General features: G+C 39.2%; 2 protein-coding genes across 3 annotated transcripts in view; both read right to left on the bottom strand.

The window, feature by feature from the left end:
- The window catches only part of LOC144978581 (uncharacterized), a 92508-nt gene extending 80507 nt beyond the window's left edge, over window positions 1-12001 (bottom strand). The window contains exon 1 of one of the 2 annotated variants that reach the window (XM_078924846.1): window positions 11770-12001. The gene's annotated coding sequence lies outside the window, so the exon portion shown is untranslated. Of the gene's footprint in view, window positions 1-11741 lie in introns of both variants that reach the window. The other variant, XM_078924848.1, reaches the window with a different exon arrangement.
- LOC144978991 (uncharacterized) overlaps window positions 8964-17725 on the bottom strand; it is a 45301-nt gene continuing 36539 nt past the window's right edge. The window contains exon 5 of the mRNA XM_078925610.1: window positions 8964-8992. Coding sequence (XP_078781736.1) covers window positions 8964-8992 — 29 coding nt within the window. The remainder of the gene's footprint in view (window positions 8993-17725) is intronic.

Here is a 17725-nt window from a genome sequence, read left to right as displayed (position 1 = left end):
TCGTTCTGTCTGCCTGTCTGTTTGTGTGTATGTATGTATGTATGTATGTATGTATGTATGTATGTATGTATGTATGTATGTATGTATGTATGTATGTATGTATGTATGTATGTATGTATGTATGTATGTATGTACATTGTACATCTCTATACATTGTACATTATTTTAGGAAACAGTTTTGATATGTATGTATGTATGTATGTATGTATGTATGTATGTATGTATGTATGTATGTATGTATGTATGTATGTATGTATGTATGTATGTATGTATGTATGTATGTATGTATGTATGTATGTATGTATGTATGTATGCATGCATGCATGCTTGTATGTATGTATGTATGTATGTATGTATGTATGTATGTATGTATGTATGTATGTATGTATGTATGTATGTATGCATGCATGCATGCATGCATGCATGCATGCATGCATGTATGTATGTATGTATGTATGTATGTATGTATGTATGTATGTATGTATGTATGTATGTATGTATGTATGTATGTATGTATGTATGTATGTATGTATGTATGTATGTATGTATATATAATGTATGTATGTATGTATGTATGTATGTATGTATGTATGTATGTATGTATGTATGTATGTATGTATGTATGTATGTATGTATGTATGTATGTATGTATGTATGTATGTATGTATGTATGTATGTATGTATGTATGTATGTATGTATGTATGTATGTATGTATGTATGTATGTACGCTCATTGCTTTTGTATACATGTGTAGAAACAATGTACAAGCGTGTATGTTCGTGTATGGCTGTCTGAATTTGTAAATTTGACGTTGTTCATACCATGAACCAAACTGAGCATTGTTTACCTCACATGAATTGCCTTAATTTGGACAATAAAGATTATTATTATATTATTATTATTATATTATTATTATTATTATTATTATTATTATTATTATTATTATTATTATTATTATTATTATTATTATTATTATTATTATTATTATTATTATTATTATTAGTTTTATTATTATTATTATTATTATTATTATTATTATTATTATTATTATTATTATTATTATTATTATTATTATTATTATTATTATTATTATTATTATTATTAAGAATGCTGATGAAATAATGTACTGGGGAAGTTTCGCAAGATTATAGAGAAAAAAACACAAATAACTTGGGCTTATGCAACCCCAATGCTCTTCAACGTGTTCCAAGAGAAAATTATGAGCGAAGCTCTCGAAAATCATCAAACCTCTGTATCAATTGGCGGACGGAAACTGTGTAATTTGCCTTTTGCTGACGACATAGACCTCATGGCTGAAAGCGAAAAAGAACTCTTGCACATTGTCATGATATTTTTTAATGTTTAGAGATAGTTCTATTTGTCACTTTATGTTTGTAATTGATCTGTGTCTGTACTGTATTGTCTAACTCTTTGTGTTTTAATTTCTTCCCAGATCATGTCGATTTAAATGTTGAATAAAGCCTATATTTTGCATGGCAATCATTCGAATTACTTTCTAGCTTCACAACAATTTATTCAACATTTAACATGGAACGATTCCTTCGACCTGAGCGGTTCAGCGCTGAACCCAATACGCCTGATGCATCAAAGCAATGGAATCACTGGCTCTGTACATTCAACAACTTTCTCTCTTCGTTACCCGAACAGGCGACTGACAACAAACTCAATCTGCTCGTCAATTTCGTCGATCCTGTCGTCTACGAACATATTGCTGATTGTACTACATTCGATTCAGCTGTTGACGTTCTGAAGAACATATACCTGAAACCAAAGAACGAAATATTCGCGAGACACGTCTTGGCTACTACAAAGCAAGAACCAGATCAATCCCTCGATCAGTTCCTTCAAAAGTTGAAGAGACTTGCCAAAGAATGTGATTTTAAAGCTGTTAGTGCTGATAAGAACAGGGATGACTTTATCCTAGATGCTTTCATTTGTGGTCTCTCTTCTAATCAGATCAGGCAGCGACTCCTTGAGAATAAGACAATCAAACTTATGAACAGGCTCGATCCTTGGAGATGGCTGAAAAACACTCTCAGAACTACAGCACACCAACTACTGTACCATGTGGCAGCACTGCTCCTCCGCCCTCTGAAAGGGAACTTGACTTTTTCGATGCTGCAATCACGGTCTCTAAATGCTTTTTCTGCGGGTACCAACGACATCCTCGATCAAAATGCCCTGCTAGAGAGGCACTGTGTAAAAGTTGTGGAAAAAAGGGGCATTTTCAATAGGTATGCCAGTCAAAAAGTAAAAACGAATATGCATCTGCGGCAGACCCGAATACACTCAGTTCAGCCTTTTCAGCCACGGCTCCCGCTAGTCTCTACAGAGCTGTTATTGACGTGGAATTGTTTAACAAGCCCGTTAAAGCGTTGATAGACACTGGAAGCTCCGAGAGTTTCATTTCAACAGAGATCGCACAAAGTCTCTAATTGAAGATTTTCAAATCAAAGAAAGAAATCTCCATGGCGTCTACCTGTCATCGGCATTTTTTGCGGCCGCAAATATCAGGACGATCCGCAAATTTTGGCAAATTTCCCAAAATTGGCAAATCGTGGCAAATTTTGGGAAAATTGGCAAATCGCGTGGCAAATTTTGGGGGAAAAAAGAAGCGAAAACAAAATAACGAAAATAAAAGTGCGAAACGAGAAATGTTGCAGCTTTGCCTGGGCCCCAAGCCAAAGGAAGCTACTCTCTACGGATAATGATCCTTTAAAATCTTTGAAACAACGATATTCACAGTCATTTCATTTCTCAAGTCAAATAAATCGAGTCACTTACACTTCCAACTTCAGTCATGGATCGTTTCGTCAAAAAATCTTCAAATAAGGACCCAAAGTGCGGCAAATTTTTTGGCAAATTTCTAGGCAAATTTTTTTTTTTGGGGGGGGGGGGGGGGGGGGGGGGTTTGGCAAATTTTAGGTCCCAATTTGGCAAAAAATGCAGATGACAGGTCTACTAACCTTTCCAGTACAACCAAGGGTCATTGTTTTGTCTATTTGGAATACCAGGGACGTTTCTATGAGAGTGTGAAATTTTCCATCCTGTCAGGGTTGTGTTCGGACTTAATTTTAAGCCATGACTTTCTTGAACAGCATGATGGAGTTCAAATATCCTTCAAAGGTTCAAAGCCTACTTTCTCCGTTTGTAGTCTCACTGCTGCAAAAATCGAACCTGTTTCTCTTTTCAAGAATCTCCTTCCAGAAGTCAGACCTATTGCAACAAAATCAAGACGAGTTTCATTACCAGACAAGCAATTCATTGACTCTGAGGTTCAGAAACTTCTTGACGAGGATGTGATCGAACCATCTGATTCTCCATGGCGAGCGCAGGTATTGGTGACAACTAATGAGCGACAAAAGAAATGCATGGTTGTGGACTATAGTCAGACCATCAATCGCTTCACTCTACTCGATGCATATCCACTTCCAGACATTAATGAAATGATTGAAACAATTTCAAACTACAGTGTCTATAGCACCCTCGATTTGCAAAGTGCTTACCACCAGATCCCAATAAAAGATGAGGAGAAACTGTATACGGCTTTTGAGGCCAGTGGAAATCTCTACCAATTCAAGCAAATTCCCTTTGGAGTCACTAACGGAGTGGCTTGCTTTCAGCACATCCTTAATTCCATTATTCGAGATGAAAAACTGAGTGACACATTTGCTTACTTAGACAATGTGACAATCTGTGGCAGAAATCAGCAAGAGCATGATGAAAACCTTGTGAAATTTCTCAGGTGTGCCAAAGAACATAATATAACATTCAATGAAAGCAAGACTATCCAGTCTGTTAGACAAATCAAGTTACTTGGATTTCAAGTGTCCAAAGGTTACATTCAGCCAGACCCTGACCGATTACGGCCACTGAGAGAACTTTCAGATCCTCACAATATCAAATCTCAACAGAGAGTGATTGGAATGTTTGCATACTACTCATCCTGGATACCTCATTTCTCTGATAAAATACACCCACTGGTCCAAAATACCACATTTCCATTGTCAGGAAAAGCCAAGGACTCGTTTGATCTTTTGAAAAAGGAGATTGAAAACGCTGCTGTCGTGACAATTGACCACAACGTTCCTCTAGTTGTAGAAACCCACACTTCTGAAATTGCAATCGCAGCAACACTAAATCAAGGTGGACGTCCTGTGGCTTTTTTTCAAGAACTCTGAACCACAGTGAAAAGAAGCATTCTTCTGTTGAAAAAGAGGCTTACGCTATTGTGGAAGCCCTTCGAAAGTGGAGGCACTATCTTCTTGGAAAGCATTTCAAACTTGTGACAGATCAGAAAAGCGTTGCCTTTATGTACGGAAATTCTGCAAAGGGAAAAGTCAAGAATGATAAAATCCAAAGATGGAAGATTGAACTGTCAAGCTACAGTTATGACGTTGTGTATCGACCTGGAAAAGACAATGTAGCGGCTGACGCATTTTCAAGGGAGTTCTGCTCATCTACTGGTTCAGATTTAGAAACTTTAAAAAGCCTTCACGACTCACTCTGCCACCCTGGAATTGCAAGGATGAACCATTTTGTCAGGTCAAAGAATCTCCATATTCCGTGGATGAAATACGAACAATCTGCAACAACTGTAGGGTTTTTCGTGAGCTAAAACCTTCATTCTACAAACCGCAGAACCCCCAAATGGTCATCGTCCAAAAATTGGTATCTCCTAACAGTTATTGATGAATAGTCTCGCTTCCCTTTTGCGTTCCCATGCTCTGATATGAGTTCATCAACTATCATCAAGTGCTTGTGTCAATTGTTCTCATTGTTTGGAATGCCTATTTCAATACATTCTGACAGAGGTGCTAACTTCATGTCAAGTGAGCTTCAAGATTTCTTGTGCAAAAAGGATATCGCCTCAAGCCGAACGACCCCATATAATCCCAGGGGAAATGGACAAGTAGAACGTCTGAATGGAACCCTTTCGAAAACTATCACGTTAGCCCTGAAATCACGTGGTTTGCATGTTAGTCAATGGGAGTCAGTACTTCTTGACTCTCTCCATTCAATTAGATCACTCTTATGCACTGCGACAAATGAGACTCATGAACGAATCTTCCACTACAATAGAAAGTCAAGCACTGGTACAACACTTCCGAGCTGGCTGACTACTCCAGGAACTGTTTTGATGAGGTGTCACGTAAGAGCCTCTAAATACGAACCATTGGTGGACGAAGTGGAACTGTTGGACGCTAATCCACTCTATGCCTACATCAGACTTCCTGATGGCAAAGAAACTACTGTGGCTTTGCGTCACTTAGCCCCTGCTGGTGAAATGACTACTGCCCAACCCTCCAACGAAGAATCACCCATGGCGTTTGACAACACGAGCGTAACTCCACATTTTCAACCTGTTCAAAAGAATGTGGGAAACGATATTTTACCTGAAACTGTCCTAGAACAGCTCGATGTACAAACTGTGGAAGCGGGTGAAATCTGCCTTGGACGAACCATCAGTCTCTGATCCTAACAGTCCTAATGAGCTTTCTACACAAAACGAATCCCGTTCAAACTCCAGAAGGAGGACGAGACCATACAGTACAGTTTACAAAATAGAGAAGCATAATTTGAAATCTCTTGCCACATGCAAGGGGGGAAGAATGTCATGATATTGTTTAATGTTTAGAGATAGTTCTATTTGTCACTTTATGTTTGTAATTGATCTGTGTCTGCACTGTATTGTCTAACTCTTTGTGTTTTAATTTCTTTCCAGATCATGTCGATTTAAATGTTGAATAAAGCCTATATTTTGCATGGCGATCATTCGAATTACTTTCTACTTCACAACACACATAAAGCAATGTAATACGGCATGGAGATAAGTACAGAACTGGCCGTTTACAGCGATGTCTCTGTCCGAAAAAAAATTGTAACATCGCCTAACAGGCGTCATGTCCCGTCCTAAATGTTAAATGTTGCTGTTGGTCAGGGACCCCTTGTAAAGCGCTTTGAGCACATTTAGTGGATATTGCGCTATATAAAAGCTCTTTTTTTATATAAAGCTCAATTATAGGTAAAGATGTGTGTATATGTGTGTGTGTGTGTGTGTGTGTGCGCGCGCGAGCGTGCAAAAGAAAGAGAAAGAAAGAGAGAGAGAGAGAGAGAGAGAGAGGGGGGGGAGGGAAGGAGAGAGAGATAGAGAGAGAGAGAGAGAGGGAGAGAGAGAGAGATAGAGAGAGAGAGATAGAGAGAGAGAGAGAGAGAGAGAGAGAGAGAGAGAGAGAGAGAGAGAGAGAGAGAGAGAGAGAGAGATTATTTCAGTGTACATGTTGAAAAGGTCTGACGATAAAACTCATCCTTGCCGTACTCTGTTTTTAATATTTAAAAAATCGACCACATTGTCCTATCTTACACTTGCTCTTTGGTTCCAGTACAAATTTTTTGCAAGGCAGAGGTCATTCATAATGCTCTATTCCAATGGACGTGAGTACTTCAAAAAGTTCTTTATGTTTAACCGAGTAGAATAGTCCACGAAGCAGAGGTACTGGTATTTTTTTATTGTATTTACTGTGAAAATGTTATTTCAAAGTACCATTGCCTTTCACAAAACCGAATTGTTCCCGACCAATCTCAGGTGAAATCTTATTCCCCATTCTTTTCATTATGATGCGGAGAAGGATCTTTTGTGATCTGGCTCATGATGCTGATCGTACAGCGTTGATCACAATCACAATTGCACCCGCTTTTTTCGGGAGTGTGAAAAAGACGGACTGTCTCAGCTCATTTGGTACGATGCCTTTGCTGAAGATCACATTAAACACTTTAGACAGTATGTCTATTCCGATATTGCCCAGTGCATATAAAAGCTCAACTGAACTGTTATCCTGTCCAATGGCTTTTCCTTTCTTCATTTCGTTGCAAGCAGTCTCTACTTCATCTCTCATGATTGTTGTACCACTACCGTTCTCTGGCAAGTTTGGGGGCTGTGTCCCTGTCATTGTATGCGTAAAGATTTTCTATAAATTGTGCCCACAGACCTGCCATTTTACCGACACAAAAAATCAGGACCAAGGTCTCAAAAAATCAGGACACAGGAAAAAAAATCAGGACGCTTGAAAATAAGGGACAAAACGTTACATTGATATTTTTAGCACATTTGGCCAGAAGACTTGGTGATGGCACAAAGCCATAAGAAGACTGCCCACGACTAATAAGAGTCATCTTGATCAGAATTATATCATTCAGAAGCTGCCGAGTCATGCTAGCTCTAGCCTCCGTTTTGTTCTTGCGAACAAGCGAAAAAACCCTTTCTGAGTCACATCGTTGCTCATGATTATGTTTCCATTTGCAATTGACGTTGGTGATAGACTTTTTTCTTTCAGTTAACTTTGCAATCGAGTCGTGAGAGCTTTGTATTAGAGTGTTTTTGATTTTCTATTTTCTTACATTCTTCATCAATGAAGCATTCCTTTGCTTCTGTGCACTCCTCTTTTATGATTTTATTGGCATTCTTATAATCCATGCTGTTTCTCTTCAATTTGCTTCTTTCGTCTATTTTATCAAGTATTTCATTTTCATCCATTTTTGCTTCATTTCACGTGGTCTTACAGGAAAGATGTCCTTCATGGGCTCCGTGATACGCTTCGATATATATCATTCCAGTCAATATCTTCTGTTGGTGTCAGGTCTTCCAGTTTTTGTTTCACGGCATCTTTGTATTTTCCATGGTTAGAGCATCTTGTCTTAGTATATCAATTTGTCGTTTTGGCTCTTGTTTCGAAGTCTTAATCATTTTCAGCTTTAATATAAGATCACATTTTATAGGTCGATGTTTGCTGTTGCAATGCGGCAGGAATGGTCTGTGCTATTTTAATAATAATAATAATAATAACACACATTTATATAGCGCTCATTCTCGTGTAAAACACAAGCTCTGGGCACTTTACAATATAAATATCAATTTTAAGTGAAAAAAAAATAATAACAACAATAATAATTCATAGCCGAAATCAAGGATTCATATAGAGTCAAGAAAATAATGTGTAATAATTTGTAATATGTGCGCTTTTCAATGGGCAACCAATGGAGAGATGCCAACAAAGGGGTTGCATGATCAAATTTTTTTTTGCCAAAAACTAATTTTGCTGCACTGTTTTGCAGCAGTTGTAATTGTTTAATAGAAGCCTGAGGCAAGTTGACAAGCAGCGAGTTACAATAATCTAGTTTCGAAAAAATGAGGGAAACAACCAATGTTTTACATGTTCCAATTGCAATATACTGACGGATCGAACTGATTTTCTTCAATTGAAAGTATAAAAATTTACAGAGAGCAGAAATGTGAGCTGACATTCTCATTTCTGAATCAAAATAGACACCCAAATTTTTCACAGTCTTTGAAACTTTGATCTTTTCACCCCAATCAACACCTCAAGACCATCATTCACCTTCAACTGCCCTCTATTTCCCACAATCATCACTTCTGTTTTTGACTCATTCATTTTCAACTTGTTTGCATCCATCCACTCTTTCACATCCGTCACACATTCTTCCACACGTTTCACAATATTTTCAAGATTTTTAGTTTTATCAGTAGCATAAAGTTGCGTATCATCTGCATAGAGATGATAGCGCAGCCCATGACCAGTGATGACATTAGATAATGGAGAAGTATACAAAACAAAAAGAATTGGACCCAAAACAGAGCCTTGAGGAACACCAAAAGACAATGTATGTTGACGAGAAATTTTAATGCAGTCAATTTGATTTTTGTAGTGTCTTCCAGGACTTAAAATTAAATAAAAAAATAAAATTTCCTTTATTCATCCCGGAGGGGAAATTTGTCTCAAAGGAAGACTGGAATAACCCAGGCATCAGCCACAGTGCAGCGCCGCAAATTGGGCTTGGGAGAGGTGCCTTGCTCAAGGCCACACAGGGCAGCGATTATTCGAACTCGGTACCTTCCGGTACCTTCCAGATATAACCGGGTTTCTCAATTTAGCGGAAGAAAGTCTCCACTTTCTGAATTCAGATCAAAAATTCAAAGTTTATGTGGTTTAATCTAAATGAAATAACAATCAAACTCAATTCACAAACAAAATCTATCCTCTCTGCCGGCTTTTCTTCTCTTGACAACCCATTCACTCTTGTTCATTTAACTATCATTTTCCCACCCTCTCACACCGAGTCCCACAATTTCGCGCATATCTGGCCCCCCAGGAAAATGCGACCGATGCGGCTGCAGTGCGGCCGCATAATTTGCCACTTACCGCAATGCGGCCGCATAATTCACCTTTTACCGCATAATTATGCAAAATGTGGTTTTTAGCATGAATTTATGACCATTGTATGAAGAAAAATGAAACCGAAAAAGTCCGACGATGTTCCCAAATATGTGACAGTACGACAGTGACTTCCCTTTAATTTTAACTCTCTCCTTACCAGCTATTTTTAGAATTTCCCCCGAAATTTCACACACCCAGCACAAAATAGACTTTTCTTGCTCAAACAAGAAAGTGACATGTGAGCCCTACAACACAGTGATTAGCATTTATAGCTGTAACCAAAGCATTTCTTTAAATTTTGTGATGTACAAGAGAAATTATTTGAGGAAATTGTCGGTGGCATCGTAACGACCGTGACGATTTTCATATGGGTGGTAAGGAGAGGGTTAAAGGGAGGCTGTTCCAATACGATTCAATAGTCTGATGTCACGCCGTCCGGCAACGGCGGCCATCTTGGCTCTAAACAAAGAAAATCATTACTTTTTATTTTTCATGCTGGCTAGAACTTTTCATATGCCTTGTGATCAGAATGTGTAAAAGTCAAAACATGATCAAATTTATGTGGTTTTTTTTCCCTCTGGATACTCTTTATGCTCGCCAGAGAAATATTTCATACGGGCGTCCGCCATTGTTCCGATAGTTTAGAGCCAGTGTTACTAAGTTACCATCGTATTCCAAGTGTACGATTTGATTTGTCTTCTTGAGATCTAACCAAAACCAAGCGCCAAGCGATCACTGCCTTTCTCTCGCTAACAAGGCTAACGTGCGAGTTACGATCTGGATTCGTTTGATTCCTTTTAATAAAAGTTTTATCAATAATCAATACAAGACAACTTGACCAGAATAGATGCCTTCGTACATCGCAATGGGGCAGCGCCGAGTGCCAAAGCAAAATCAGCAACAAAGACACCATTTACCGACCATCACAAACAGTTTCAAAATGAAACATTTGTTAGTGCTTGTAAACTGTTTTGTAAGTCTTGCAACTTAGTGCTGGACCATATGAGAAAGTCTACAATTGACAATCACCTCAGCTCAGACTGTACCCGAGGAGGAGATCAAGAGGTACCCCTGGCAGCTTGGGCCCCTCGCGGTGAAGAACTCCATCATCTCTTCTGTTGACGTGCCACATTTTTGGCAGTCCATTTCTGATGAAATGCCCGCTTTGGCTGCTTGTGTCAAGTGGTACATATACACCACGATCAACAGCGCTGATGCTGAGCGCAGCTTTTCTGTTTACAATCTGATATTGTCAGACAACGTCTCTGCGACATCTAGCTTTTCTGTTCTACAACAAAAAAATTAAGTTTTGAATTTGCGTTGTAGTTCTTAAATTTTGAATTGTTTAAATGTAAATAAAGCAATGGAAAAATTTAGACAGCGATTTATTAATTCTTTCTTGTTTTGCATAATTTGTAATTTCCCTTGCATAATTTGCCTTTTTCCCCCGCATAAATTGCAATTCCCCCCGCATAATTTGGGATATTTTTTTGCATATTTCCGGGGGGCCAGCCATATTGACCAACAAATCATAAACCCTCCTGCATCTTTGCATGTGATTTTTACCATGAAGCACCTCAAAATACAAGGAAAGCTTCCGCATGCTTATAGAAATACTGTATCTGCACAATATATCAAATTTTGAAAATAAAATCCAGCTGACATCTTTGACCGTTTTGAGCCTTGGAGTTGACGAAAATTTGCGATTTTGAGTAGAGTCGGATTACGCTATGCGTTATTGCTTGAAAAATGATAGTAACAAAACCCATATTTTTGCTAAATCATGTTGGACCGTATGTTATTTATTGAGATACAAATCATCAATGACCAAAAATAAGACATGAAAGTCGTGAGAAAAAAAAATGTTGAAAAAAATCTTTTTTTTTGCCAAACCGCACGCGAAGCCATAGGTATTCAAGGGCAGATAACTCCAAGAGTTGATAAATATTTTCATTTTATTTCAAATAATTGTAATATATTCTAAAAGTTGTACAGGATTACCAAATTTGAGAGATTTAGCTTGATTAATAAATAAAAAGTTATAGCCTCTCAAAATTGGACCCACGAGCAAATTTGATTTTGACACGCTTTGAGACAAAATTTCAAAAAAATTGTAAAAAATTCAAATATCCATATCTATATTCTGAACTGAAGATTTGGTTTTCTTTATGTTTCATGAGTACCTTAAATTGAGCCAAGTTTGAGAAAAATCAAAAGGGATGTGGTTCCCAATTTCCGAAAATTTAGATTTAGTCTCAGTCCCACTTGACATGGCCATGCCATGCCCAAATGTATCTGGAGTGTAATTCACTCCCTGACACCCCCTCCCCTCCCCAATAAATAAAGTGGAGAGAGAGAGAGAGAGAGAGAGAGAGAGAGAGAGAGAGAGAGAGAGAGAGAGAGAGAGAGAGAGAGAGAGAGAGAGAGAGTTTGAATGAAATTGGTCAGTAGTAAGGCAGTAAGGAGTATGAGTATGAGCATCGTACCGGTAAATGAATCATTTCTCACGCTCACCTTGGTGGCCAAAAGCTGACTAGAGAATGTCCTTGACGTGTAAATTCGGTTACAAATTTTTGAGATAGGCTTTGTATACTCACGTTCAAGGCAAATGGAGCAAACAAGCAAGCAAAGCCAACATATAACAACAAAAGCTGCAAAGGCTTTTTATTTATCAAAGAACAAACAAGCAGCAATCTAGCCAGCAGACGGCAGACGGCACACTATCAGTGTTGCCAAGTGCCTTTGCAAAAATCCCGCCAACTTTATGCAAGAAATCCGCCAAATTTATCTTACTTCATCTGCGACATTTGCCCAAAATCCACCAAAAAAAAAAAAATAATAAATAAATCGCCATTTGATTTAAAACACTTGTAATCAACAATAGTGTATTGTCTCAGAATAAAATTATATTTTTAAACGCTACTCACCTATTTACAACTGTATACGCGGCTATTTGTTTTTAAAGGCGGAGTGGATTCGGAGTTGATATCCCTCAAATTCACATGATGAGTTGGATCCATCTCAGCCTCAAGATTCTCTTAAAGTCAGTTTATGGGGGGGGGGAGAATGAATAATTATACTTGATTGCAATACTTTTACTTTTTTTTAAGGGTATACAAATCATCAAAAATCAGACCAAAAAATCTGCCATCCGCCAGGCATTATTATTTCCCCGCCACGCGATGATAAAAATCCGCCAATTTGGTGGAACTTCCGCCACCCTGGCAACACTGCTAACTATAAAGGAACTGTGTTTTCAATCTACCAGTGGACTGAAAACACAGCTGTGTTTTCAATCAATCGGAAATAAAAATATTAAAAATCGGACCAAATATCGTCTATGAAAGGGTTCATCCTCGCCATGGACTCTTTCCACCCGTCCATAGAGTACACTTATGGGATTTCAACCTCTAAAGTGAACTTTTTGGACATCAAGGATGTATTCATCATCATATCTTGTCGCGCCAGTGAGTCAGCCAGTCTCGGGCAGTCTGGTTGCATTCCCTCAGGTCAGCATTGGTGCAGTGAGGTCCCAGCGAGCATTCGGACAGGATGTGGTCCATGGTCTGTCTGGGGTGACCGCATGGGCATTCAGTGCCCGGTGAGATTTTCCATTTAAAGAGGTTGGTGGCGGTGTTTCCCACCTTTGCTCTAGCTCTGTTCAACGCCACCCATTCTTTTCTCTTGAGGTCTGTGCCTGCTGGGAGCTTTTCTGTTGGGGGCTGGAGGGCATCGTTTGCTGTCTTGTCCCATTCTACCCATTTGTCCAGGCGGAAGAATGCTGAGTGGTCTGGGTGAAGGCTCTCTACTGTGAGGAAGCTTTTTCTTGATTTGAGCCTGCTTTTGGGGCAATTGTGGTCATGAAGGGGGTGTCTCTGGTCCATTTCCTGTTTGTTTTTTTGTATTTGGGCATGAGTTTCCCTCCGGATGTGTGGTGGGGCTATTCCTGCTGCACGGTAGACCAGTGGTAATGGTGTTGCTCTCAGCTGGCCCGTTATGATCCGGCAGGCGTTGTTGAGCTCGGGGTCTAGCTTGGAGGCATGGCATGATCGGGCCCATACAGCTGAGCAGTACTCCGCAGTTGAGTAGCTGAGGGCCAATGCTGTGGTCCTTAGAGTTTTAGGGTCAGTTCCCCAGTTCATGTTTGCCAGCTTTCCAAGGAGGGCATTACGCGTGGACACTTTTGCCTTGGTCTTTCTCACGTGTTCTCTGAAGGACAGAGTTCGATCAAGCGTCACTCCGAGGTACACTGGGTGGTAGTTGTACTCTAATGTCTGGCCATTCCACTTGATGTTAAGTTTTTTGTGGGCTTGGTGGTTGTTGAGGTGAAATGCACACACTTGTGTTTTCCCTGGGTTGGCGTTCAGGATGTATTGACCAGCACGGAGTACGGACCACTGTAGGCTACAAGGAAACGGACAGTCACAGCCACCTGCTCTATCGGACATCTCATCCGGTGAAGTGCAAAGACTCCGTCCCATTCAGTCAGATACTCGCTTGCGGAGACTCTGTCTGGAAGATGGTGAATTTGCGCTTCAACGTGATCGCATGCTCGATTTCTTTAGGGCATGGGAATATCCCGAAAGGGTTTTGCATAAGGCTGTCCGGAAAGCCAGCCTCGTGTCGAGAGAAGCAGCAATGAGGCCTCGCAATGTCAGGAAACAGGAGACGCAGCGTCCCATTTTAGTCCTCACGCATCACCCTCATGTCAATCAGGTTAGGAACATCCTATTGCACAATTATGGGATCCTCCAGGCGGGCGAAGACACCCACAGGGTTTTCTCAGAACCCCCGTTGGTAGCATACCGATGGGATCGTAACCTGAGGGACCTCCTTGTCAGAAGCCGCCTGGAGCCCATACCCACAGATGGGCCTAAAGCCAGATCATGCATGCGACCCGGATGCAAGACTTGTGGGCATCTGTGGGAATACGACAGAGTCAGCTTTCCAGACAATATGTGGGACATCAGGCAGCCGTTTACTTGCACTGACCGTAATCTAGTCTATGCCATTACGTACTCTCTGTGTGGGATTGCTTACCTGTCCCCGCAGTTTTTCGCGGCCGCAAATTTCACCCTTGACCGCAAAAAGCCGCAAATTTTTATTTGGCCTCAAAAAGCCGCAATTTTCGCCGTTTTTAGGCTAAATTGACGATTTTTTGTTTAAAAAACAAAACAAACGAAAGCTATGAAAATTTTTGAAAAGACGGCGACTTTCAATGCTACCATCCAAAATTGGCACTTAGTTTTCATGATATGATTATGATTTTTCATGATTTTTTCCATATTTTTCATTCAAAAACACATTAGGCCTATATTGAAATATAAAACAATAATAATAATGCTCAAAATTGGATAGTAAGTAGAGAATACAAATTTAATGTGCCCCCATTGGAAGATGGATTGTGTTTCCCTTTCCTTGTGAATAGTTTTTTTTCCTCTCCTTAATTAGTTTTTCTAATTTGGAATTTTTTATGAGATTGTTCAGTTTGATTTCCAAAATTTTAAGAAGCTAAATAGTTGATATAATATTTTGATTACTTCCTTCTTTTTTTTACTTACTTATATTATTATTATTATTATTATTATTATTATTATTATTATTATTATTATTATTATTATTATTATTATTATTATTATTATTATTATTATTATTATTATCATTATCATTATTATTATTATTATTATTATTATTATTATTATTATTATTATTATTATTATTATTATATTATTATTATTACAAACCATTCAAAATGTAAAAATAAAATCATGTTGACATGTTGTGACATCAATATTCTACAAAATGCCCTATTTGTGTCAATTTTTTTTACCGTACATGTTGTTTTAATTGTTTGATTTTTGTAAAACTATCGGCAAATTTTGGGCAAATTTTGCTATTTTGATGGCAAATTGTACCATTTTTTATGGCAAATTTTGGCGTTTGAAATGGCAAAAAACCGCGGGGACAGGCTTACGTTAGCGAGACCGGAAAGAGGCTGGGTGACAGATTCGTGCAGCACTTGCGCGACATATCGAACTGTGCAGACACAGCAGTGGCCCGACACTTCAACCTGTCGGACCACTGCGATGTACAGCGTGTGTGCTTAGTTTTTGCCATTCGGACACTTCCGCCCGCCGACGTAGGGAAACTCACCTGATCAACTCGTTGGGAACGCTGACTCCACGCGGGATTAACACCAGGATTGACCACCATAACCACTTCGTATCCCGCTGCGCAACGACCTCTTAGTCAACACTATCTTTGAGTCTTACTTTTAGATGTCAATGTCACCCATACTCAATACCACTGCTGATCTTACTGCTGCCACTACAGCTACTGTTGCTGCTGCTGCCACAGCTACTTCTACTACTACTACTACTACTACTACTACTACTACTACTACTACTACTACTACTACTACTACTACTACTACTACTACTACTACTACTACTACTACTACTCTACCTACCTATCTATCTATCTATCTATCTATCTATCTATCTATCTATCTATCTATCTATCTATCTATCTATCTGTCTATCTACTGATTATCTATCAATTCATAGTCATAGTCATCTACCGGCTTCATCCCTCATTGTGTCTTGTCATCCACTTATTTACCCATTTATACATATATAGACCCAGCTATCACCCCGCTGTTTACTCTCCCGCTCCCCCCCCCCCTCTCTCTCTCTCTCTCTCTCTCTCTCTCTCTCTCTCTCTCTCTCTCTCTCTCTCTCTCTCTCTCTCTCTCTCTCTCTCTCTCTCTCTCTCTCTCTCTCTCTCTCTCTCTCTCTCTCTCTCGATTCTCCATCTCTCTCATCTGGTCCGACTCGTAACCCCCCCCCCTTTTTTTTTTAAATCCCCCCCCCCCTCTTCTCTATCTATCTATCTATCTATCTATCTATCTATCTATCTATCTATCTATCTATCTATCTATCTATCTATATTTCTATCTATCTATCTATCTATCTATCTATCTATCTATCTATCTATCTATCTATATATATATATATATATATATATATATATATATATATATATATATATATAAGTATCAATCCACTGTTTAGGTGACCACTGTGAAATGCACCAATTGGAGGACCAAGCATATGTCTTGTTCAAATTGATTAAACTGTTCAATCTTTGTTCAAATGAGTATAGTTTGATGCCCTACAATGATTTATGAACACAATTCTGATGCTTGATGATGACAATGGTATATAGAAAATTACTCGGTCCCCCTACTGTTTTACTAAGTGTTTCTGCTGCTTTAAGGAGACATTTGGTAAAAACATGTTTTTAGGGAGACCACATTAAAAAACCCTTTTTGGGAGCCCGGTATATGTTTATATATGTGTATACCTAAGAGTGGATTTTCAAGTGAGCTACCACCAAATTGTCTAAAATAAAGTAAGTCCTTAAGATTAAGAGCTTCATGGCCATAGTGTCGAAGCTTATCCCAGTGTGCGTAGAGTGAAGTGGCCGAGCACCGCATTTACTAACTCCTGGGAAGGTCCATCCCTCAGAAGGGGCGCTCAGGGAAATAACCTGGGACTCAAACACGGCAAAATATATTCCCAGTTGCTCCGTGCGCCATTGTTTTTGCAGTCTCCGACCCCTTTAGAAACCTGACGACCCAGGTTAAGATCAGAGATAGAAGGGACCAGGCAGAGGAGTTTATTTGTTGTTGTATACCACTGAATGGACTTGGTTTGTTTTGTTTTGTTTTTAAGGGTTTTACGGCGCTTGCAACACATTAAGGTCATATCAGCGCCAGTAAAAAGGAAGAAAATGGGATAGTAAAAAGTTCTGGAACTACAATTAGAGCACCCAAGAAAAAGTAAGGCAAAGGGGATTTGTTTCAAATAATAGGAAACAGTAGATTCCAAGAGCACACTATCAAAGTACTTAGTTTGAGATCACCTAAAAGTCTCATTCAGACACAAGCACAGGTCCCAACAAAGAGGGATACACTCAAATGTTTACAAAGCATAAATAATATGTAAACAAAACAATAAAGTGCATAACAGAGAGATGATTTACAAGGGAAAAAATATAATCTCCCAAAGCTCGAACGATACATTTGACTGTTTCCCTCCCAGCCAGGTCCTGGACAAAACCAAGTAATCCCATCCCAAGACAAAGACAGAAAACAAGTTGAAAAACAGACATAGGGGGATAGAAGACGCAACGAGTACGTCCCTGCCCATTATGGGAAGTCGGGAACCCCACCCAGTGAATGGAGTTGGATCGATAGGACAGCAGATCTGATGGACACAATGAACGGCTTCAATCAACATCTCATTCACTTTAACTTGCACAATGCTTGCTTTGGTTTCGTGGTAGACAGTTCGTCTGACGCCCGAGTTGCCAGGGTTCGAATCCATATTTGTGGCGATGCAGAGTCATTGTAAAAGTCTCATTTACAGTCTCACTTGTGTTAATTGGAGTACGTTACTGAATTGTA

Source organism: Berghia stephanieae, chromosome 8, assembly GCF_034508935.2.
Source record: "Berghia stephanieae isolate SIO BIC M18660-M18661 chromosome 8, UCSD_Bste_1.3, whole genome shotgun sequence".
Taxonomy (NCBI): Eukaryota; Metazoa; Mollusca; class Gastropoda; order Nudibranchia; family Aeolidiidae; genus Berghia; species Berghia stephanieae.
This window is presented reverse-complemented; position numbering and strand designations above follow the sequence as displayed.